This window comes from Balaenoptera ricei, chromosome 6, assembly GCF_028023285.1.
Source record: "Balaenoptera ricei isolate mBalRic1 chromosome 6, mBalRic1.hap2, whole genome shotgun sequence".
Classification (NCBI taxonomy): Eukaryota; Metazoa; Chordata; class Mammalia; order Artiodactyla; family Balaenopteridae; genus Balaenoptera; species Balaenoptera ricei.
Genome location: NC_082644.1, coordinates 24,056,175 through 24,080,492, shown reverse-complemented (window position 1 = coordinate 24,080,492; position 24,318 = coordinate 24,056,175). Strand labels below are relative to the sequence as shown.

The window sequence follows — 24,318 nt, the reverse complement described above, 5'->3', positions numbered from 1 at the left end:
TCAAAAAACAATGCAATACATACCATTTTTAAAAAGGAAACAAAGAAGAATTTCTAATCATGCATCAATAAAAAACAAAAGAGCACAAACATACATATATATTTTAACATATTGAGCAGATCAATATGTTAAAATATATAAATGTTTGCATAGTGACCTGAAATAAATAGATTATTTAGTCATAGACCTTTTCATATGCATTCTATAATAAGTCTTCTGAGAGATGAACTTTAATCTTTCCATTCAGAACTTTGGAGTATCTGAGATTTTGCCCTATTTGCAAGAAGTTAAGCTGCCGTTTTCCATGGATGCAGGTAGAAGACAGAAGCTTATGGGTCAGAAACAAAGGACTCTATTACTTACTTGGTTACTCATAAACCACTGCAGCCGCATGGGCATCCGAATATTTGCCTTGGTTCTCCTTGACCCTGAGTCACACAGGGGCTGTGTGGATAGGCCCAGAGGGATGCCTGCACACACAGTGGGTTATAATACAAGAGTTCAGGGCATCAGAATCTTTTGGGAGGGAAGCATGCTTGCCCTTACCTCTGGAAGAAGACATTATCTTGCAAGGCTGTTTTCTATATAAACATCCTTGGAAAGATAGCTGAGAATAAAGGGCTGTCGGTGCTTCTGTTTGTAAGATGTGCAGAAATGTGAGAAACCCATGGAGAATTGTCTTACCTCTGCTCTGACTAACACACAGCCTTTTACTTTTCTTAGGAAATGGCAATTATATGTTGCAAAGGACTTATTTCACATTTACTTAAACTTAGTTTTCAAATATATATTTCTTTGTCCTATTCTAAGATTAACTTCTCTTGTGTAAGAGTTAATTTTGAAATTACAGTGTGAACCGTATGACCCTAATCATTTTGGTTTAACAGTATTGCTAACTCAAATTTAAAATGCTGAGAAAAAAGCATCTCTATTTTGTCACTAAAACTACCAAAACAGCTTTAAATACACAATTAGTTTAAAAACAGCTGTTTGATCTTGACATATTTTTTTAAAGAGCTTTTTCATATGGACCATTTTTAAAGTCTTTATTGAACTTGTTACAATATTGCTTCTGTTTTATGTTTTGCTTTTCTGGCCCTGAGGCATGTGGGATCTTAGCTCCCTGACCAGGGATCAAGCCTGCACCCCCTTCATTGGAAGGCAAAGTCTTAATCACTGGACCACCAGGGAAGTCCCAATCTTGACATATTTTTAAACATATTTGGCTAAATCCTATTTAAGTTAACACTTCCTCTGAAATCGAAATTGTGACAAACACTGTAAGAGAGCTATTTTTTGCATAAATGAGAGCAAAATCTTGTGGTAGTAAGTATGTTTCCCTTACAAACACAGTGTAGGATAAATCTAAATATTCTGATTTGAGAAGAAAATTTTGAATGGAGGAATTTTTCATTCCACTGTTGCAGGATTGTCTACTTTTCCCTAATATTAAAATGGACAGTTAGCTTCTTGAAAGAGGTTAAAAATCCATACGGAATGTCTCAGAAGGGTTTAGTTGTTCAGTGGCTTTCACTCTTCCTCACAAATTATTTAAAAATGGAATTTTTGTTCAAGATGTGTACCATTAGCGTGAAATGTATTTTCCAGTTTTATTGAGACGTCATTGACACATGACACTGTGTAAGTTTAAAGTGTACAACATAATGATCTGATGTATGTATATATTGTGAAATGATTACCACAATAAGTTTAGTTAACAAACATCACTTCACATTGTTACACATTCTTTTTCTTGTGATGACAAGTGTGAAGTTTGATGCTTACCTGGTTCTCTTCTTTTGGACTTTGGCAAATCTAAGAATTAATCCTACCACACATAGCCTATACTAGTCTACCCAAATCTAACAGTTTGTACAGACATTAACACATTTATTTGTTTGTATGTTTTATTGAGCGCAAGATAATAATCTCATTCTCAGAAGCAATGAAATCACCGAAAGAGCCAAATCTTGAGAAAGCCTCGTAGAGTTGCCCTGTTACTAGATAAAGCGCTTGGAATATATAAGTATGTTGTGTCACGCATCTTCCTGTGACCTGTGATTGTTACTTGAAAGTGTGGAAATGCAGAACAGATCTCCTGTTATTATGAAAGGCCCATCTGTGACAGGTGGAAAGGAGGATGCTATCTTAAGAGCTTGTTCTGTGCAGTTCTCATGGAGGTGACTTGTGTCCTATAGGGAATGTCTCCAGGCTGCATTCCACTCTGGGTTCTTTGCCTCTGGCAGTTCTCTGTGATCACTCCTGTATTGGGGTCCGCCACGCCACTCCCAGGCTCCATGATTCACTGGAAGGACTCATAGGAATCAGCCTAGCGTTATATTCACAGCTGTGATTTATTACAGCAGCAGGACACAAAGTACAGTCAACAAAGGAAAAGGCAAGTGGACCAAAGTCTGGAGGAAACCAGAGGCAAGCTCCCTCGAGTCCTCTGCTAGTGGAACCACACAGGACACGCTTAAGTCCTCCAGCCATGAGGACAACATGTGTGAAATGTTGCCAACCAGGGGAGCTTAGCCTCAGCCTAGGAGCCCAGGCTTTTATGGGGGATGGTCATGTAGGCACCCTCTCCCTGGTACATATCAAAATCCCAGATTCCAGAAGGAAAGCAAGTGTTCAGCACCAACCACATTGTTTGCATAAACATCTTAGGCAGCAGTGAGCCACTCTTATCAGTTCTGGGAGTGGTGAAAGCCCTCCCAAAATTCAGGTGCCTAGACACCAGCAAGCCTTTCTCAGGATGGTGACTCAGGCCTGCGATGTTATCACTGTTATCTCTTTTGGTTCTGATTTTTTTTCTTCCTTTCCTTCAGTCTTTCTTACCTTCAATCTTATATTCTATTATTTTAATAAGATGATCTGATTTAACACCCTTAGTTTCTTACATGAAAATACCAGCATAGTCCTGCGCTAAGGTGGACAGAACACGCCAAGTCCTTCTGAAGCTCTGGAGGCTCTGCTCCCGAGGAGGGCACGACCAAGGCCCTTCATTCATTACCTAAGAAATGCTCATTCCCTAGTAAGGCGCTTAATCTGTCACATTTCAAAAATAAGTGATGCCACATTTCAAAAATAAGGACTCAGGGTAATTTCCCTGAGTCCTTAAGAGTGGTGACTCATAGAGGACACCTCTGAACTGGCCCTCTCTATAGGAGAAAACAAGGAGCCTGCGCTAGAAAGAATGGAAAGGCCTAGAAATGACCAATTGGCCCTGAAAATTGAGTCAGTGAACAAGTGTCTGTTAGGCACGGACGGTGTGGAATGTGGTTAAGGATGGTCTGAGTTAGCTAGGAGGTACCATCGTGGTCCTTCTCAGACACATACTCTTCCAGGAATTCAACTGGCAGACACAATTAAACTTGAAAACTTCCTGAATTTCAACAATGCCACCGAGTGCCTTCTGCTTGCCAGAACTAGACTGGTCAGTGATGATCTGAGGAGAAACTTAAACTACTTTGGAAATAAGGCAGACTTAGAGAGTGGTAGCGAACATGGCACCCACCTAGCATACAAACCTTGTGAGACCCTGAGGGTCATGAGTATAATGGATTGTGGCTGAGCCGTAAGGGACTCACCGATCCAAGTCACTCAGCAAGGCCACCACAGGCCAATCCAGAAGCTAAGAGTATTATTTTCCTCGGGCTGCAGTAACAAAATGCCACATTCAGACGGTTAAACAACAGAAATTTATTTTCTCACAGTTCTGGTAGCTAGAAGTCCCAGATCGAGGTGTTGGCAGGGTTGGTTTCTTCTGAGGCCTCTCTCCCTGGCTGACAAATGACTGTCTTCTTGCTGTGTCCTCACATGGTCTTTCCTCCGTGTGCACACTTCCCTGGTGTTTCTCTGTGTCCAGATTTCCTCTTCTAGTAAGGACACCAGTCAGATTGGATTAGGACCCACCCTAATGGCCTCCTTTTACCTTAATCACCTCTTTAAAGACCCTTTCTCCAAATACAGTCACATTCTGAGGTACTGGGGGTTAGGGCTTCAACATAACAGTAGGTTAAAGGAATTCCCTACCATTTGAAGTAGTTTAATGTTGAACTAAACACATATTGGTATCACTTTAAGTCAATGGAACTTCTTAATGAGAAATCTTCCTAAATTTTGTACAAATGACCCAATTTGCATATTACTATTTTCAACATATACAGGAGGCCACTGGGTTAGTGCTATTCTCCCAGTAGTCCTAAAACAGTCTAGACTCACAGTTAAATACTTTAATTCCTTTAATTTCATTAATTTATTTAATTCCTTGAAGCTGCTAATAGAATATGCCCACTACCCAGCACTCCTTTGAGGCATTCCTTAATAACACTAACCATACTTCATTTTCTTCTTTTGTGTTACTCTTGAAGTTTAGAAGCCAATTCATTTGTCAGAACTAAATTTGTGCCATGTATCAAATAACATACTTTTATTTGCAGTGTTCTAGTATTGTTTTCAACAGCCATATATTGATTTTGAGACAGGCTGGGACCTGGGACCCTTTGCTGGGACCTGGGGCCCTTTGCTGCAGTGTTGCAGTGCTTGCACCTCGACACACCGCTCCTCGAGCAGCAAAATAACAAAGAAACTGTATGGGACTAAAAATAACGACGTGCACGCCCAGTTGGGGCAAATTCTGGACAAAAGATACAAAGAGACCAAAAAACCCAACTGCCACTTTTGAAGATCCCAGAGCAAAAGCAGGGTACTGCACGTGCCCCCTGCACACAACACCACCTAAGCGGTGGGCAAACCACCTAAGCCACCCTTCTGGCCCGACCCCTGGACACACCCCTGCCCTCACGCCATATAACAGGGGTCCCCAACCCCCAGGCCGCAGCCTGGTAGGAATCAGGCTGCACAGCAGGAGGTGAGTGGCAGGGGAGCGAGTAAAGCTTCATCTCCTGCTCCCCATCGCTCACATTACTGCCTGAAACATCCCCCCACCCCACCCCCTGCCGGTCCGTGGAAAAATGGTCTTCCATGAAACTGGTCCCTGGTGCCAAAAAGGTTTGGGGACCACTGCCATATAAGCAGCAAGCTCGCCCCCGCTTAGGGAGCACGCAAGCAAAGGAACCTGTTGTTTGTTCTCGCTTCCCCCTGCTGCAGCAGGGGCCCCAATAAAGCCTTGCCTGAATTTCTTGTCTGGCCTTTGATCAATTTTTATTGTTTAAGGACGCCAAGAACCCTGGTCGGTAACAATTTCAAAATACGGTCTTGATGTCATTGGAAGTAATTTTTTTCTGACTTTTTCTCTGTTTTCAACATCTTTGCCAGCAAAAGATATGTTCCCAGATGTCTTCTAAAATGTTTTCTTCCTGATCATTTAGAAAGATTGGGAAAGAAAGAGTATTGAGAAACTTGAGCTGTACTTTTGCTGCACAGGGAGGGTGAGCTGTGTTCCATCCTAGATTAATAATATTTCAAGCAGGAGGGAAAAAAAAAAAAAGTAAAAGCCTATAACTTTAGCAATGTGTTTGAAAAATACTTGATTTCAATAATATTTCTATCATGCTTACGTTGCAGCTGTCTAAACAATACAGATAACAAAAGCATGTCAATTAAAAGCAGCATTTAGGACCCAGTTTCACAGATCTGCATTGGCCCTGGGTTTCGGATGATTTCAGGGCCAGGCGCTGTGAGTTCCTGTGTGGTGTAGTTGTGCTCAGCCATGGGGCAGGTGGGTTCCCTCTTGCTGTAGGAGAAGGTGGTGGGACACACGGAGATGGTTATCTCTCTCTGCTTTTGACTCTCCTGACTTGCTTCCACCAAGAGGCCATAAACCCAAACTGGAAATACTGATTAAGTGCATACTTTTTCCAACACATTGACCACAACTTGAGATTTCATGGCGGAATACATTACATAAATGTCTGGAAAGCAAATATTTTAAGTGCACTTTAGGTAGATGTTTGCTTACTTTAATCAAGCAGAAGGAGAGATTATTCTTTTACCTTCTGGAACGTGTTGAGGTAACCTTATCTACAGAAGGGAAAAGTTTAGAGTTCACCTGGTACAAAGCACCCGCATCCGGATAAACGAAGGTTGTTCCCGAGTCCAAGCTTGCTGTGCTTGCCGCACGACAGGCCAGTAAATCAGACATGACGCATTGAGGGAAAGAATACGACTTTATTCGGAAAGCCAGCAGACCGAGAAGAAGGCGGACTAAAGTCTCAAAATAACCATCTTATCGGGGTTTGGATGCCAGTTTCTTTTATAGCACAGAGATGGGGAGGAGATGAGGGGGTAAAGTAAAAGGGCCATAAGTTTTGCGAATATCCCCTGGAATGGCCAGCCTCAGGGAGGGGATGTGTTAATTTCTTTTTAATTGCAGCCATCCGCAGGTGGACAGAGTCCGTATGTTTCCCTGAACAAAGGCACTTTGGTTTAACATTCAGGCAGAGGAACAGGGTTCCCCGAGGCAGGCCATTATGTACAGACAGTATCCTTTTAGTGAACAAAAGCAGCGGAAGGCAAAGGTTAAAGTAAAAGAAACAGATTCAACATGTAGTCAGATTTGGTTCTTCCCTGTAACAAGGTCTCAAAGAGTGAGTGACTCCCTCCAGGTCACATATTTGGCATCACAAACTGTATTACTGAATTTTTAGTTCACTTGATAAAACTAAAGTGAAAGGATACTTTCCTCAAGTTTATTCATGTATCAATGTCGTAGTATTTTGCAGTTCAAGAAAATATTAAAAATAATTAACAAGACCATTTGCTTTAAAGCAATTTAGTACAACTTTTTCACTGTCTCATTATAGGAAGTAATTTTAGTATACTTTTTCATGGTTTGTGAACCTCTGGAAATAACAGGAACAGAGTATTATTATTTTTAACAATAATACATATTATTGTTCCCACATTACTCATGAAGAAGCTTAGAGTTGGGAAGATAAAATGTTTTGTCTAAGATCTTCACGGTCCAGCAATTAAAAAGGCCAGAATTAGAACATGGGGATTTCTGTGTGCCCTTTTAATCCCAACAACATCCTACCCCTTATTACCTCAGAGGTGGTAAAATACTCTTAACAGTGTGCTTGAATTATGAATCCCTGATTTCCTAGTGACAGAGAGTAGAGACAATCTTCATTAATTTTTAATGCATTGAGACCTATTGCTATAAGCAGTGCCTCTCACATTTTGAAGTAAAGAATTGATGTAAAAGTCTTTCTTAAGTCACAAATACTTCAAACTTAAACTGATAAATGCATTATAGGCATCTTGAAGGTCGTTCAATACAGCATTGTGATGACTCAACATTACACCAGAAACCATGGCCTCATACCGATCCTTTCTCATGATTGTTTAGATGCCACTGATGTGATTGCTAAACAAGCTAAATGAGGACTTGGCAGCTTTTCAGAAGCATCATCAATTTCTAAATAAATTATTTTGGAAATACATTTATAGCATGTGAGTGGACCACAAGCCACAGACTCTAGTCACTTTCGCATGTAGCTAAAAAACATGCTTGTAGAAACTGAAAACTTTATCAAACAATATTTGTTCTTGATAGTGGATAAAATGTTCGATTGTGATGTCCTTAAGCTATTGACTATTGAGTCTACATCAAACTGAAGTGGTTCTGGTGATCAATAGTGCGAAGAGTTTTGTTGCTTTGTTTTTTTAATTCTGTAATAGCTAACAGAGGAATGCTATAAAGGAAATGGTTAGATTGTAAGCCTATAAAATTCCTTACACTAACTCATCAAAATTCCAGGATAGAAGAGTCTTGTTCCTACTTTACACATGAAAATGCTGACTTCCCCAAGGTCACAGAGGTAACAAGATGGAGAAGGATTTTGTGGAAGCTGGTTGCCACAGGTTAGCTCTGCATAGGACTGCCTAGTCCACTGTTGAAACTCTGAACCTAGAGTAGGGCTGCTGAGGAAGCATTGGTAGCTCTTCGCTTCCATGGAGGACTTTTCTTCCTATTCCTACGAGCTTCATTATTTCACTTGTTAGAACAAAGCAAGAGTGGGCCTTTGTTCCCGACATTCTATGCTCAGCCTGTACATTTATGTCTGTTCTAGAAACACCAAAGCAAAATTATATAATCCAAATAATAGATAATGCCACATTTTTAAAAGATAAACATTAGCTTAGTAAAAAATATGAGATTATTTCAGTAATAAGCCCCAAATGTCTGAGTGGCATGCTAGTAGAGATCCCTTCTACTCCAAACTCATTTCATTTAAATTTCTGTATCTTTAAAAAAATGTATCATTTATTTATATTCAAAGGAACTATTGATAGTTCTGTATAGGACAAAAATAATGTAATTTCTTGAAATTAGAATTAATTAAGATAATCATATAGGTATACATATATGTATACATAGGTACATACATTTCAAATATTTGATTGTGATTAAAATCACATATAATGAATGTTTTGTGTGCAGATCTCAGAAGTTGTAGAGTGTGTTCTTCATCTCCTCTATTCATATACTATTAACATCGATTATTCTCACCTGAAATATTTCTTGAAGCGTACTCTGTCTCAAAAAAAAAAAAATGAGTATTCTGTCTTAAATATCATTAAAACAAAAAGAGAAACTCCTTTTGCTGTAGGGCATTGTCATCACACCAAGCTGAGGTACAGTTTTCAGAGTTTGTATTCAATAAACAAAATACTTCAGAAAGAAGTAATATTATATAAGGAAAATAAAACAATTTATGTAGCATTCCTAGGAAATAATTTCATTATGTAGTTCATGCTGAGGTTTACAAGTTTTGTCAGCTACTAAAATAAATATCAATTTTACTTCTTACCTTGAATTATAACCTTAGAATTGCAGCAAATGTAAGAGGCAATGTTCCTCTCCTGACTGTTTATCTGGAGGTCTTGGACATTGAACCTGAGATTAAATGTAAAGACGGGATGCAGAGTCTGACAGATGAGGTCTCTCTACCAAATGCACCAGTAATAACCAAAACACCAGCCACGGCCACAAGCAGGGCATCCGCCACTCCTGGAGCATTTACCTCCAGGTGGGCAGTGGGTGGGTTACATTTCAGACATTATCTCACTTAATTCGTACTCAAATCTTTAAAGCAGGTTTTACCAAACTGGTTTTGTAGACGAGGGAACTGTGACTTGCAGCAGATATTACCAGCTTAAGGCCACGCCTTAGGCAGCGGTGGAGCTGGGAAAACGCTGCTTCTACCCACATCAGCCTGGGGTCCAGTGTAAAGACAGGGAGTGGACATTCTTGAGTTCTTCTTTGGAGCATAGAGGCAGTGAAAAGAGCTTGCTTACTTGATATTGGCACAACGGTTGTTAACACTTGAAAGAAAAGATGATGTAGGTCAAAGATTTCACTTTCATTGAACAAGAGAAATGATTGAGTGCCTCCATGGTGGTGTTTCATTCATTAACCAAGAAGTTTGTTCTAACATGTGAAAAAATGAAGCTCGTAGGAACAGGAAGAAAAGTCCTGCATGGAAGCGAAGAGCCACCGGTGCTTCCTCAGCAGCCCTACTCTAGGTTCAGAGTTTCAACAGTGGACTAGGCCGTCCCATACAGAGCTAACCTGTGGCAACCAGCTTCCACAAAATCCTTCTCCATCTTGTTACCTCTGTGACCTTGGGGAAGTCAGCATTTTCATGTGTAAAGTAGGAACAAGACTCTCTATCCTGGAATTTTGATGAGTCAGTGCAAGGAATTTTATAGGCTTATAATCTAACCATTTTCTTTATAACGTCTGGGACACGCGCTCTCATTACATTTGAGTTTTCTGGGTTTTTTTAGTTGCATCTATTTATACCAAGGAAATCTCCCTGGTGGTCATGATTCACAAACTTGATTACTGGCTTTGTTTGGTCTGGTTGTTAAACCTGGCTCAGCATTTCACAAAGCTAAATAACTAGGCAAGCACCATTTCTTGTAGAACTAAAGAGTCTTGCTCCTGGGCTGTGTAATTGTATCTGGCTGTTTGTATTAACTGCATGGCAGGTAGGTGGGTTTGTCCCCCTAGTGCAAGTGAGCATGAGAAAGCATCGACCCCTTTTGTTCCCTAATTTTATTACTATTAAATGGAGAACTATCATGTGAACACCTTTGACTTCTGGATAATAAAAATTTGTGAAATCAAAGAGTGCAGAACTTGAAGGTGACCCATCCCAAAATATACTACATTTTATGTTTTCACTGTGGGTTCCAAAAAATTGGTGAAATTTAGATAGTTTTTACATTTGACAGTAGATTTCAGAAGAGACCCATACCTGAGAGCCCTTACTCTGTTTTCAGAGCTTAAACTGGTCCGGTCTTGGATGGGGCAACGTTTTCTGTTAAGATGCTATATGTACAACAACATCATGCATTCTTTGTTTTCCCTTCTTGCTGATATTTACATTAAAAAGAACACCATGAAAAAGAAGTCACACTCCGTATAACAAGTTTCTTTGCTCTCATGCTGACCCCTTCTAGCATGAAGCCAAATGACTGCGGCTAAGAAAGCACACCTCTGTCTTGTAGCAGGTGGCATTGATATGTTTCTCTAAACGCTGATGACTTGGGGCAGCCTGACAACACACAATGAACACAGGGATTGAAATCCGAAGCCCCAGGATCTTGTCCTGGCCATGCTGGATAATAGCTGTCCTGCCTCCACAGAATCTTTTCATTTTCTCAGGCTTGAGTTTTGCATTTATAAGTTACCGGTTTTGAACTAGAACACTGATCAGGTTCCCCCCTAGATCTCAAATTTTTGGATCTAGGATTCTTATCGCAAAGCCTGCAGGTTACCATTGTGCTTGATTGTCCTGAATGTGAGGTTGCTTGTGAGTGTCTTGATTGCTTGGAGGTTAGGAAATGATTTAGGGGATGAGTAACTTTCTAAAAGCAAGCCTTCAAAAGTAGCAGGTTTATAGCTGGTTTAATTTTGCCATTGAAACTTAAACTACCCTGCAAATAAGGAAAATTTAGATGATGGTCACTAATCCAGGCATTGAAGAGAGGTTGTCACATCCCTCTTAAATGTTAGCAGAGTTTCTCGAAAGCAAGTATCCATTTGCATATTAACAAAATGAAGCACTGATCGCTCATTAGCATGTGAAGTGACAACAGGAAGAAGATATTCTGCAGACACATTGACGCCTTCTCCATTTTCTCCCAGGGTTTCCCAGGAAACACAAATGCAGACAGCGTGGTGCACTACAGACTCCAGCCTCCCTTCGAAGCCAGATTCCTGCGCTTCCTCCCCTTAACCTGGAATCCCAAGGGCAGGATTGGGATGAGGATTGAAGTGTATGGATGTGCATACAGTAAGTGGTGTTTATTCCCCGATGGAAATCGATGACGGAGTGATGTGTTCTAAACACCAAATTGAAAACTGAACTTGACTTCTTCAACCTTTTAAATACCTGTGCATGTAGAACTGGGTTTATGGAAAGTCTTGATAATATTATAGTTATTTTAAGGTTGAATTCAGAGGAGGACCTGAAATGAGCCTTAGAATCTTAGATTCGCAGAGCTTAGCAGAATATCTGTTTCATAGCAGGCAGTTCATAGAATGAACAAAGTTCAAATCAAGAACAGTTACATATTGTGACTGATGGTGCCGTCTTCTGACACTGGGATGATCCTCCTGTGGGAACACAGGTGAGTGCGTGTTCCCTGTTCCCCATGATGACTCACTTTTCCCTCTACTTTACTTGCATCGCTGTGGAACCTTCTTTTGAATATCATTTATGTATTATGTCTTCCCTCTTTTCCCCACTGATGATAAAAGTAAAAGAGCTGGCAGCCAATGTGAGCATAAACGTGAGCATAAAAGCATTCAGTGAAATATATAGGGGATCAACTCTACAGCTGCCATTTTGAAGGTCCAGAATATACTGGTATTTCTTAAATTAACACAAAATGAAAAAATTAATTTAAAAAACAATATTCTAGAAAACTGGAGAATAACCCAAAGAATAAGTTGGATGGGAACATCTTGGGTTTTTGATCACACCTCATTCTGTACCTGATCAGACCATTAACTTTGCAGAAAAGTGTAACCATAAAATCTACCGTATACAGGATATTTAATGTGTCAGATCCTACCTCCTACAGACATTTTCTCATTCAACTCCCACACCAACCAAATGAATTCAGTATAGTAGTAATCTCACTGCTTCAGAGAAAGAAGAAACTGAACCTTGGAGAAATTAAGAAGTTTCTGGAGCTATTACATATTGAATCTAAGATTTAAAACTATCTGTCTTTTTTCCTAATTTTGTTTTCATAACTACCACACTCTTCAGACATTGATTTCTTTATTCCCTCACTTGTCATATATGAATTTATTTATTTGCAGAGAACTGTATTAGATGTGGGGGATGCTTCTAAAATTATTTATTTCTTTGTCAGGATTTTATGAGAAGTCATAAAATTGTACAAAACAAATATAAAATGTTGTAACATGAACATGGGGCATGGGGAATAGAGTATTCAGTCAGTTGGGTGAGAAAAGGAAACTTTCCAGCAGTCGGTTTTCAAAGTAGAGGGCATGGGCAGTGAGACAGGAGGCAGGGATGGTGCTTGTAGGAAGAAATAGCATATATAAATTGTGGGAGCAGGAATTTAGTGTTCTCGTGGTACAGGGATAGGGATAGGGGTGGACATGAGTTGTTTAATAGCAATGGTATCATTTCCACTTTGGTAACCCAACAGACAATGGGTGGTTCTGGAGGTGAGTCTCACCAAGCCACCCATCCCATATTCAAGGGTCACCTTCAGCCTCTGTTTCATACCCCTTCCTAATGACCTGTCCCACTTTGGCTCTGCTTCCTAACCCCGCCTCTGCTCTCTAGTGTTTATGAGTCCATGGAACATTTAGCATAGATCGTGTTGCATTGCTATGAATCTATTTTCCCTCTTTCCATTGATCATTAACTTTCATTCTTTTGTTTCTGGGATCTTTTGGTGTGCTCACTGCTGCAATGGCTAGGACACCTGATATTTAGTGTTTCTCTTTGATCCCATGAAATTAGTGTCTCCTTTTCCCATTACTCTGGAAATAACTTGAGGTTTACTGACTTCAAAGCAGAACGTGCTGTTTGATGGGGATTTGCCATTAGCTTGACGTTCTTCGTGAGGAGATATTACTCTAGTTTCTTGGGTTAGAGGTCGGTACCAGGAAGATCAAAGCTGCGTGTCTGATCCCCTGAAGGGCCAGTTGGCTGTACAGCTGTCATGGAACCTGCGTGCATCCTAAATTGAGCAAACACGAGCTGTTGGGCTTAAGGGACTCCTAGCATAAAAATGCAAACAGAAAATAATCACCACTATTTGTAAAACAACACAAAATACATTCCTCAATAGTAGTGGCTCTGTTTTGTCTTCATTCTTATTATTAATAATTATTCAAGTGCAGCACTTTTCATTTTTATTTTTGGCAGTAATTTAGTGTGATATGGTTTACAGCTCAAAGTGATAATTACTATCTTTTTTGATGTGTATTTCCACTGCTCTGTTGATAGTGAGAGAATGTCCAAATTGCTTATCTTGGCATTTAATGTCTCTTATATGCAACTTCTCTTTTCAGTTTCATCTCTTTACATTCCATTTATAATGATATTTACTATTCCTGTAAAAATTGCAGATTTTCATGGCTTCTTGGCTTGGCATATATATTTTCACTAACTGAAAAGCCCTTCCCCCATTTCTAGAGTAGAAATGGAGTGCATGGGGTCTCCTTAGAGCCCCTGTTGACCTGCATACCAAGGCTAGTGTCTGGCATGGGGTTCCTCACTTTCCCTCACCCCGCCCCTCTCTAGCAGTCCCCTCCATCCAGTGTCAACATTCCCTATGTACTTGTTCTAGGCTTTGTATTCCACTCTAAAAGGGTTTCTCTTTGAGTTTTAATCCACTTTCTTAAGTTTTCAATAACATTTACATACTGTGACCAATTCCAAGTTGACATCCTTGACACAGGTATCTGAAGCCCCGCACATCTGAATAATTATCCCCAGTTCCACCCTCATTTCTTTAACGAGGTTGTTAGTCATCTTTTGGGTCTCTTCTGTCCCTTCTTTTCTGCCATCTACTTTGTCTCCCCATGTTCGTGCTCCATGTCATTCTCAAGTGTTCCTTTGTCATATTGTGTTGTATTAGCCCCACTACTGTAATGTAATTTTATGTTTATCACTGTGTTTATTGTTTGAATAAGAGAGGGAAGGAAGGAAGACAGGAAAGGAGTAGGGAAGAAAGGAGAGAAAGAGTGCATAAATTGTTAGAAACGTGGACTAGATATGCACAGAATGGTAAGCCCCATGGGGGTCTATCAGTCATCCATGTGGCACTGTAGTCCTGTGTCAAATCAGGCATTGAAAATCAAATTGGTTAAGAGGGAATAGAAGAAGGGAATAGAACATATAATTGCCTGTTTTAAAATCTTGTGTTTATTTAAAAGAATACATAAATCACAGCAAGATCTTTTTTGACCCACGTCCTAGAGTAATGAAAATAAAAACAAAAATAAGCAAATGGGGCCTAATTAAACATAAAAGCTTTTGCACAGCAAATGAAACCATAAACAAGATGAAAAGACAACCCTCAGGATGGGAGAAAATATTTGCAAACGAAGTAACAGACAAAGGATTAATCTCCAAAATATACAAACAGCTCAGGCAGCTCAGTATCAAAAAAACAAACAACCTAATCCAAAAATGGGCGGAAGAACTCGACATTTCTCCAAGGAAGACTTACAGATGGCCAAGAGGCACATGAAAAGATGCTCAACATCACTAATTATTAGAGAAATGCAAATCAAAACTACAATAAGGTATCACGTCACACTGGTCAGAATGGCCATCATCAAAAAATCTACAAACAATAAATGCTGGAGACAGTGTGGAGAGAAGGGAACCCTCTTGTACTGTTGGTGGGAGTGTAAATTGATACAGCCACTGTGGAGAACAGTATGCAGGTTCCTTAAAAAACTAAAAATAGAACTGCCATATGACCCAGCAATCCCACTACTGGGCATATACCCTGAGAAAACCATAATTCAAAAAGTCACACGTACCCCAGTGTTCATTGCCGCACTATTTACAATAGCCAGGACATGCAAACAACCTAAATGTCCACTGACGGATGAATGGATAAAGAAGATGTGGTACATATATACAATGGAATATTACTCAGTCATAAAAAGGAATGAAATTGGGTCATTTGTAGAGATGTGGATGGACCTAGAGTCTGTCATACAGAGTGAAGTAAGTAAGAAAGAGAAAAACAAATATCGCATATTAACGCATATATGTGGAATCTAGAAAAGTGGTACAGATGAACCTGTTTGCAGAGCAAGAATAGACACACAGATGTGGAGTACAGACGTGTGGACACAAGGAGGGAAAGAGAGGGTGGGATGAACTGGGAGATTAGGTTTGACATAAATACACTACCATGTGTAAAATAGATAGCTAGTGGAAGCCTGCTATATAGCACAGGGAGCTCAGCTCAGTGCTCTGTGATGACCTATATGGATGGGATGGGAGTGGGGAGGGAGGTCCAAGAGGGAGTGGATATATGTATACATATAGCTGATTCACTTCATTGTATAGCAGAAACTAACACAACTTTGTAAAGCAATTATACTCCAATAAAAAAAAAAAAAGAATACATAGACTGTTGCAGTGAAAAAAATGTAGGTTTTACATAACAGCATCAACATGTGTCAATATTTATAAATCTGTTGTTAACATTCTATAAAAATAATGTGTATTTTGAAATATTTAGGGAGAATATCAAGAGAAAAGTCTGCATATGGAACTTCCTTCTGTTCAGTACTGGTTCTGCTCTAAGTAGATTTCAGCTTTGAAAATGCATTAATAGGAACAGAAGAACATAGGATGAAAGGAGAAATAGTCACCATGACAAAGAAAAACTCTGGAAGTTAATAATGGTCTTTAGTCATATGAGAGAACACTGATCTGTATTATCCATTCCAATTATGGCAACAGTAGAAAATACTCAAACTCAATTAGAAAAAGTGTCAGTTCAATTCAGTACGTGTTTACAGAACTTTAACCCCATTCAAGGCCCCCCACTGAATAAAAGAGTAAGGCACAATTTCTGTCCTCCAGGTGCTAAGGAGCCAGTGCAGGTGAGGGGAAATGTCAATATTTTGTAGACCAGCTAAACTTGGGCATAGGTTTCTCATTCTCAATTTATGTTCAAGTATAAATAGAAGATAGATTTTTATCTAAGGGTAAAAACGATAAATTTTGCTAAACTTTGATAATATAGCCTTATGGTTTTATCTGATATTAAGTAGAAAAATATTAAAGTTAAAATAATATTAACCCTAAAATCATATGAAACAGAACAGCCTCTCATATTTTTGTATATAATAGACATTTGTTTAGTGCTATTTTAATTTATTTAATTTCAATTAAAGTTATTACACAATTACTCACTGATTTATTTTTAATCACCTCCCAAATTATTGCATCTAAAGGAATACATGTAAGGCTTTTGCTTAAAGTAAATATTGAAAGACATACCAATACACACCTAATAAAGTGCAGCAGAACAAAGTGGGTTATAGTAACTAAATTAGTCTAAAGGAATAATTTCTAGGCATTTAAAATGTTATAATTTGTTACCAGAATTGTAATCCTGAAATGACCTGTGATGTTTGAAAAACCTCAGAGTTGGACAATAGGACCAATTATTAAGAAAACGGAATCAATCTCTTATCAGGAACATTGTTCTTTCACAAGTACATAAAACTTAGTGAGTTTCAAATTGCTTTCTTGACCTGATTCACCCCACCCCTTAACCTATTCTTCTTCTAGTTTTGCTGGTCTTGGCTAATGATTCCATCATTCGCGGGAACTTACACTAGAGACATGGGAGTCACCTTTGACACATGTGTCCCTACACATCTAAAGAATATCAAATTCTGAATATGCTCTCTCCAAATTATACCCTAAGTAATCTCAAATCTCTCCAACTCAACTCACCCACATAATGCAACTCAAGACTTGCCAACAAACTCTTTTCTTTGCGTAAGTGGTTTACTTGGCTCGAAATGCTTCTTCCCAAGTTTTTCACCTGTCTGTCCACATCCCATCATTCAGGTCTCCACTTAAATATCTCTTCCTCAGAGATGTATTCCCTGACCGCTGGTACAAATTTGGTTCCTCCAAATTCCTCTAAATTTGTTAAGTGTCTGGCTGGTCAGCCTGTCAGTGCTTTACCCCCAACAGCATTGAACTCTCAGGCTGGCTGCAATGTTGGCCTTCCCTTATTGCTTGTCACTGAGATAGCTGTTGTTGGCAGTGTCCCTTGGGAAGGAATTTTCCATGTGCTTGGCTACGCAGCCCTGGTAGAAGTTCAGTGCCGAGGGGCTGGGGGTGGAGCAGCCTCTAGCTGAAAGAACACAGATTCCCACTGTCCTTATTGAGGTTCAGTAGATTTTCTTGAATGTATGCTTCTAGATCTGTTGTATGTCTGTGGTCAGTTTCCAGTGTCCTTCAGTTGTTATCCTTAACATTTTTTTTTCAAGTTTTATCATTGCTTTTGAGAGGTAGGATTTGCCGGGCTTCTCACTCAGCCATTTTAGAAGTCTCACCCTTTCAATTATTTTTAAAAGACATTTAAAATCTACATGATAATTTCCTTGTAAATTCTGGTATTCTTCATTCCTTTGTATTAATCCATATTTCCATGTATCCTTTTCCTTCTGCCTCAAAGACTTCCTTTAATATTGCTTGTAGTGTGGATCTGCTGGTGAGAAATTCTTTCAAATTTTGTATGTCTGAAAAAAGTTGTTATTTCACCTTCATTTTTGTAAATTGTTTTCACACAATATAGAATTCTAGGGTGACATTTTTTCATTTAGTACTTTCAAAATATTGCTCTGCTGTTTCTTCACTTGCTTTTCTTCTGGCGAGAAATTTGCAGCCATCTGTGTCTATGTTTCTACGAGTGTGACATATCTTTTTTTCTCTAGCTGCTTTTAAGGTTTTGAGCAATTTGTTTCTGATGTTCTTTCGTTTTGTTTTATTCTGTTCCTCGTGTTTGGAGTTCATTAGGCTATTTGGATTGGTGGTTGTATAGTTTTCATCAGATTTGGGAAGTTTCATTCATTGTTTCTTCAAATATTTTTTCTAACGTCCCTGGTCTCTTCTTCTTAAGGGACTCAATTACCACATATATGAGTTAAAGCACATATTAGGTTGCTTGATTTTGTTTTGTCACACACCTCACTGATGTTTTATTTATTTTCTTAAATTATCATTTTTCCCTTTTATTTCCTTTCAGAATATTTCTATTGCTGGCTTCAAGTTCACTAATTTCTTCTTCTGCAGTGTTTAACCTGCCAGTAATCCCATACAGTGTATTTTTTCACCTCAGACATGGAAATTTTCAAATTTTAGTATCTTTTGTGTATCCATTTGACTTGTTGAACATATGGTTGGATGTTATAATAACTACCTTATTGTCTTTCTTTGCTAATAATAATCTGTGTCAATTCTGTGTAAGTTTCAATTGATTTTTTTTCCTTAATATGAGTCATACTTTTTTGTATGCCTGGAAATTTTCAATTAAATGCCAGACATTTTGATTTTTAGCTTATTGGATATTTTTGTATTCTTATATGCTTGAGCTTTGTTCAGGAAACACTGAATTGAAGGGGATTTGATCCTTTTAGGTCTTGCTTTTAAAATTCGTTAGCTCACACCAGAACAGTGTTTAGTCTAGGGCTCACTACTGAGGTAAGACCCTTCTGAGTACTCTAACCAAGGACAATGAGCTATGAGGTTTCCAGTCTGGATGATATGAATGGGCACTATTCCCAATCCCATGTGCATGTTAGCACTATTTCCCAATTAATCCTTTCAGATGGTTCTTTTCCCAGCATTGATGAGTTTCCTTACTTGCATACACTGATCAGTGCTTTGCTGAAAGCTCAAGAGGGGAGTGTTGCAGATCACCAGTGTTCATTTTTTCCTCTCCAACCTCTGCCTATGGACTTCACATGCTTTGTTCTTACCAGGCTCTTGACTCTGTCTCCTCTACTCAGGGAATCTGCTGGGCTTTGCCCCAGTTTCTCCTTCCTGCTCTGTGAGATGGAAACTCTCTAATGCAGTGCCCCAAGGAGTTGTAGGGCTTATCTTGTCTGTCTCTCTTCTCTGCAACATCACTCTCCTTTATTGCTTGAAGTCAAATATCTTGAAAACTATTGTTTTATGTTATTTCCTTCTTTTTTTTTTTTTTGTTGTTGCTTCAAGTGAGAGAGTAAATCTGGCCCCTGTTACTCCATCTTGGTCAGAAGCAGAAGTCATAAATGCAGTTTTAACTGTTGTTGCACCTCCTTTTCTTTGCCTACTGCTCTAACAATAATCATGTAGCTAATGTCCACTGTGGACTTGCCATGTTTCAGGCACTGCTCTACACACTTTATAGATATTAAGTTGTTTCATAATCATATTAGTGTTATGTGGGAGAGACTTCTTTATCCTTTTACAGTTGAGGAAACTGAGACACAAAGAGGTTAAGTAAGTTTTCCACTATAGAACCAGTATTCAAACCCTTATAGAACAATTCCATAGTCCTTTCTCTGAGCTACTACTCTGTGTTATGCAGGGCTATTTGTGGGAACAGACCCAGAGGCTGTAAATATATCAGCACAAATTTAGTCTCACTACTGGTAAAATAGATTTCCTTCCCTAACTGGCAAGTATGTGTGGGGTTTACTTTAATAATATTGTTAGTGATGCAGTTATCAAAATATAACCTCAGTTAATAAAACTAATGATTATAAATTAAAATCACGTAAAATTGGAAAAACACTTTCTACTTTCAACTAAGTATCACATTTCCTGCTACTCTTTTTAGAATGTAGGTTCTGTACTCTTACAATAGGGGAAACTATCGCTTCCTATTTCAGTGCATAATAAATGACTTCTGTGTCAAGTACCCCAATTATTTAAATAGTTGAATTACATACAAGAACATTTTTCATGCGGGTTTCTTATAAAAGTTAAGTATGTTGCTAAGTGGTAGTTTAATGCATTATTTTGGTGGTTGCATTCAAATAAATATGATGGATTATTTGTATTAATTATGGACATATAAAATTTTATTTGTTCTTACAACAGTCCAATAGCAAAAATCTCATGCTAGTGGACCGATAGAAACAAGGTCACCTTAGCATTCATTACCAGTGACCTCTGAGACTTGAAAGTTGGCTTCTCTAGGTCACTCCATGGTCAATGATATGAGGGTCAAGGAAGCCTCTACTTAGTGGAGATTAAACTCAAAGGGGGCCACCTGGGGCTCTCCCCCATCCACACTTGGAGAGCTCACTGTTGATGACCTACTGAGCAAAATACTCTCTATCCCAAAATATGAGTATATTTTTTTAATTTACATTTTTTAATCTATTGCTTTTACAAATCATGTTCGAGTAAATAGCGCTAATTTTTTTTAAATTGTATTTACTGACTTGCCAATTTGTTTTCAAATATTCGGGTTACTTTATGAACATTTGTAAGTAAATGACATTTTATAAAATGGATTCTCTATGATGAGGCCTATAATTGACTTTCCAATCTAAACATTCCTGTTAGAAATCATCTTATGATAATGCATATTCTTATTTATTGTGTGGGCTTAACTGGAGAGCTTCTTGATTAACAGTGTAGCCCATTTTTTGAAGCATTGTTGGCTACTTTCCGATCACTATGTGTAAATTTTATGTGAAGGGTATTGTGTGATGATACGATACCTAGATTACCTTGATATTTTGCATTCTTTTCAAACATTTTCACTAGAGAAGAGCCTTTCTTTCTCCTACTTCCATCCTAGGCTGTAAGCTATTTCCTTGTCACTGTAGTTTCCTAGCAACCCACAATAAGACACTAGGATATCACAGGTGCAATATGTTTTTTCACGACAGTAGAAGTGAGAAAGTGAGGGAAGAACCATCAGCTCCAGGAAGGCTGGGCCATGTCTGGCCATGTTTTATCCCAGCATCCAGCAGAGTTTGTGATACTTAGAAGGTGCTACATCAATATCAACTGAAAATAAAACTGTACTTGTGGAATGGATGGAAATTGGGTTGGGGTTGGGGGAGAGGGAGGATGGAAAGAAAATGGTCTTTTAATAACAAAACTATATTACTCCAAAGCAAAATGCTTGCCAAAGTAGAATTTGAAGCTATGGAAGACTGTATAGAAACCAATCTTTAATATTATACAAAAATTATGTAGCCAGGATCTGAAGTATTGACCTATTCTTTACCTTATAAAATATTCAAGAATAGCCACAAGGTGTATTGAATTATGCAACACGAAGGTCAAAAAAAATAATGAAATTTGTGATTTCCTATATAAAATAGGGTTTTCGATTTTTCAATCATAGAAAGATGGCAAAATGTCTGGTTGTGAGCTCATTCTTACTGCTTAACAATCAAAAACCAAGCACATCAACCATCACTGGATGGTTCTGCAGATTGGGGGATGGCAAACCTCTTCTGTAAAGGACTGGCCAGCAAATATTTTAGGCTTTGCAGGCACGTGTGCTCTCTGCCGCCTACTCTTGGTTTTTAAGCTCGTTTTTCAACAAATCTTTAAAAATTAGCTTATGGGACTGTACAATAACAGGCTGCAGAGGGATATGGGAAGCTTAACATTCCGGACTTCTAAAAGCAATTCCTGAATTTTATCTATCTCTATTAAACCTCTTGAATTGAGCTTAAGTTTATTCTCATTTAAGATTTTAGTTAAAATCTCAGGACTGTTACAAAGTACATTATTTTTAAGTGGCTTTGCTTTACTCAGTTGGCTACCTATCTATATTATAATTTAGTCACTTTAGGCTTAAAAAATCTGTCAAAATACATGTTGAACCTGCCTCATAAGATATAATTTGATGACTCACATGTGGTTAATTGTTCTAGGTACAAGTGTTAGTGATCACATTAGAAGGAAAGTCAAAACATTAGGACAAAAGAGTTTTTTTAAGGCCATTCTTTTGCGTTTCTGTCACCTAATAAATGTTTCACTACTCCATTTTGCTTGAGGGGAATATTCCAGGGAATATAATTTAGGTGCTTTAGAGCAGTGGTTCTCAAAATATAGTCACAGACAGGCAGTATCAACATCACTAGGGGACTTGTTAGAGGTGCAAATTCTCAGGTCCCACCCCAAACCTGGTTAGACAGAGACTCTGAGATGGTGCCCAGCAATCTGTGTTTAACAAACACTCCAGGAGATTCTGATCCCAAGAAGATCAATATTACTATTGCAAAGCAAAAGAGCAACAGGGAAGATAAGGACAAAAATTATTCGATCAAAATAACCCTGGCAAAATCATTTACGGAAAAAAATTTTTTAGCTAACTGCAATAATAAGCCTTAATTATTATCATTGCCTTTCAGTGACACATAAACTGTACTGCAAGAATGTGAAAGCATTTAAATTCTTTCTTTATTATCAAGTTTTTATTAGTTTGTCATCTAATACTCTAAGGGACATCATTTGAATTTGACAGAGTTATGTTTTTATCAGGCATGTTTATTTCATTATGCAATGAAGAATAATTATTTGCTTACACAACTTATAGACAGAGTGCAGTGTTTATATATTTTACACTATGTATGTGAATCAAACTTCTGAATTTTCAAAAGGTAGCTGCATAAAATGGATGATTCTTCTAAGTTGTGAACATAAAGGGTTTTCTGGATATATTTTAGTTAATCTCAATAAAATGCAGGTCCAAGTATACATTAGTCACAACTTTTTGTGAAATTAAATAAACAACATCCTATCATTGGCTTGAAAGACATCAACTTCATATTTTATTGGCTTTCTCTTAGACCTTTATTTATGACACAAATGTATTATTAATTAAAGGACAACTATGTCTTTTCTTTTTACTTGTGAAATAGGAAAAATATGAGATTTTTCTGAGTAATAAAAATGACTTTGTGTGTATCTTGTTCTGCCTTCAGTTGGTTTCACTGTCTTTTTTATACTAATGATAAAATATAACTACTCAATATAAACTGAGTGCAAGTGACCTTGATAGTTGGAAAGATAAGACACTGTCAGAAAGTCGAGAGAACATGGCAGCAGTGTAGCAATGGCCTGCTGCAGCAGAAGAATTTTCACAGTATGCTTAAGGTACAACACAAAATAGGTGTGCCCTTTTGTGCTGTCACTGGGCCAAAATGTTGGGAGAAAAATACATCCTGTTAACTGAAGACATTTTAATATGAGTTTAGAGTAGTATTTAGTATGTCTGGCGTCTTTATGTGTGTCTTTTATGGACAGACAAAAGTATATCAGAGTGACTGCTTATGTGGAAATTGTTAAAAGTCAAAGCTGCTTGTTCAGAAACAATTAAGCCATTTACATTGAGTGACACTGGTATTTTACCTCTTACCAGTGTGTGAGAACTATTATAACTTTTCAGAAAAACAGAAATGTTGAATGATTGTTAAACATGCAAGGAGACTTTATTCAAGGGAGATTGACTTCAGCTTTTTTCCTGATCTTTATTATTTACAGGATGAAAATAGGCCAATAAAAGACAGGAGCAATTAGAATTATTCAACGAAAGTATTTCTAGATGATACATTTTGGGGACAATGTCAGAAAAGATTAAGAGTGGAGTTCAGATATATCAACTACCAGTATCAAGAGAAAATTGGCAGTAGAGTTTTTTCCCCCTGCATTAAACAAACCAGAGATATGCTATGTATGTGTATGTGTATGTTGACTTACACGTTTCAGTGCACTAATAAGAATATATTATACTTAGACCACTTTTTAATGTCTTCCACTGTAGGATCTGAGATGGTTCATTTTGATGGGAAAAGTTCCTTGCTGTACACATTTAATCAGAAATCCATGAATCCAACAAAAGAAGTTATTTCTTTGAAATTTAAAACCAGAGAGAACAATGGGATTCTACTCCACAGAGAAGGACCAAATGGTAAACATATCACCCTGGAGTTAGTTAAAGGAAAACTCATCTTATTCCTTAATTCAGGTAAAAAATTACAAGGTGGTGATTTTGGAAATACTATTTAGACGAAAGTATCTTTTTATGATGAATTCTTTCACAGTTAAGTAGTTAATTTAAAACCAGAATACTTTTGGATGTGAGGGCGATCTGGCTGTGACATCTGTCACCCCATTGATCGCCAGGGTTGATTTGGCTGATCTGGCTGTCCAGGCAGGTGTCCCCTTCCTCCCTCACTGCTCCATGTGTGTCCCTCCCGAAGCTGCGGGCTCGGTCGAAGAGAACGACCTTCCCCGATAGAGAAGTACCGTTCTTCAGTCAAGGTTATACGAGTAG

At 38.3% G+C, this 24,318-nt stretch overlaps 1 protein-coding gene across 17 annotated transcripts in view; it reads left to right on the top strand.

The window, feature by feature from the left end:
* LOC132368248 (contactin-associated protein-like 3) overlaps positions 1-24,318 on the top strand; it is a 256,094-nt gene that overhangs the window by 144,867 nt on the left and 86,909 nt on the right. For 14 of the 17 annotated variants that reach the window (XM_059927028.1, XM_059927026.1, XM_059927030.1 and 11 more), the window contains 2 exons: positions 11,129-11,276; positions 23,806-24,009. In XM_059927028.1, coding sequence (XP_059783011.1) covers positions 11,129-11,276; positions 23,806-24,009 — 352 coding nt within the window. Of the gene's footprint in view, positions 1-11,128; positions 11,277-23,805; positions 24,010-24,318 lie in introns of those variants that run through there. The other 3 variants (XM_059927024.1, XM_059927038.1, XM_059927039.1) reach the window with 3 other exon arrangements.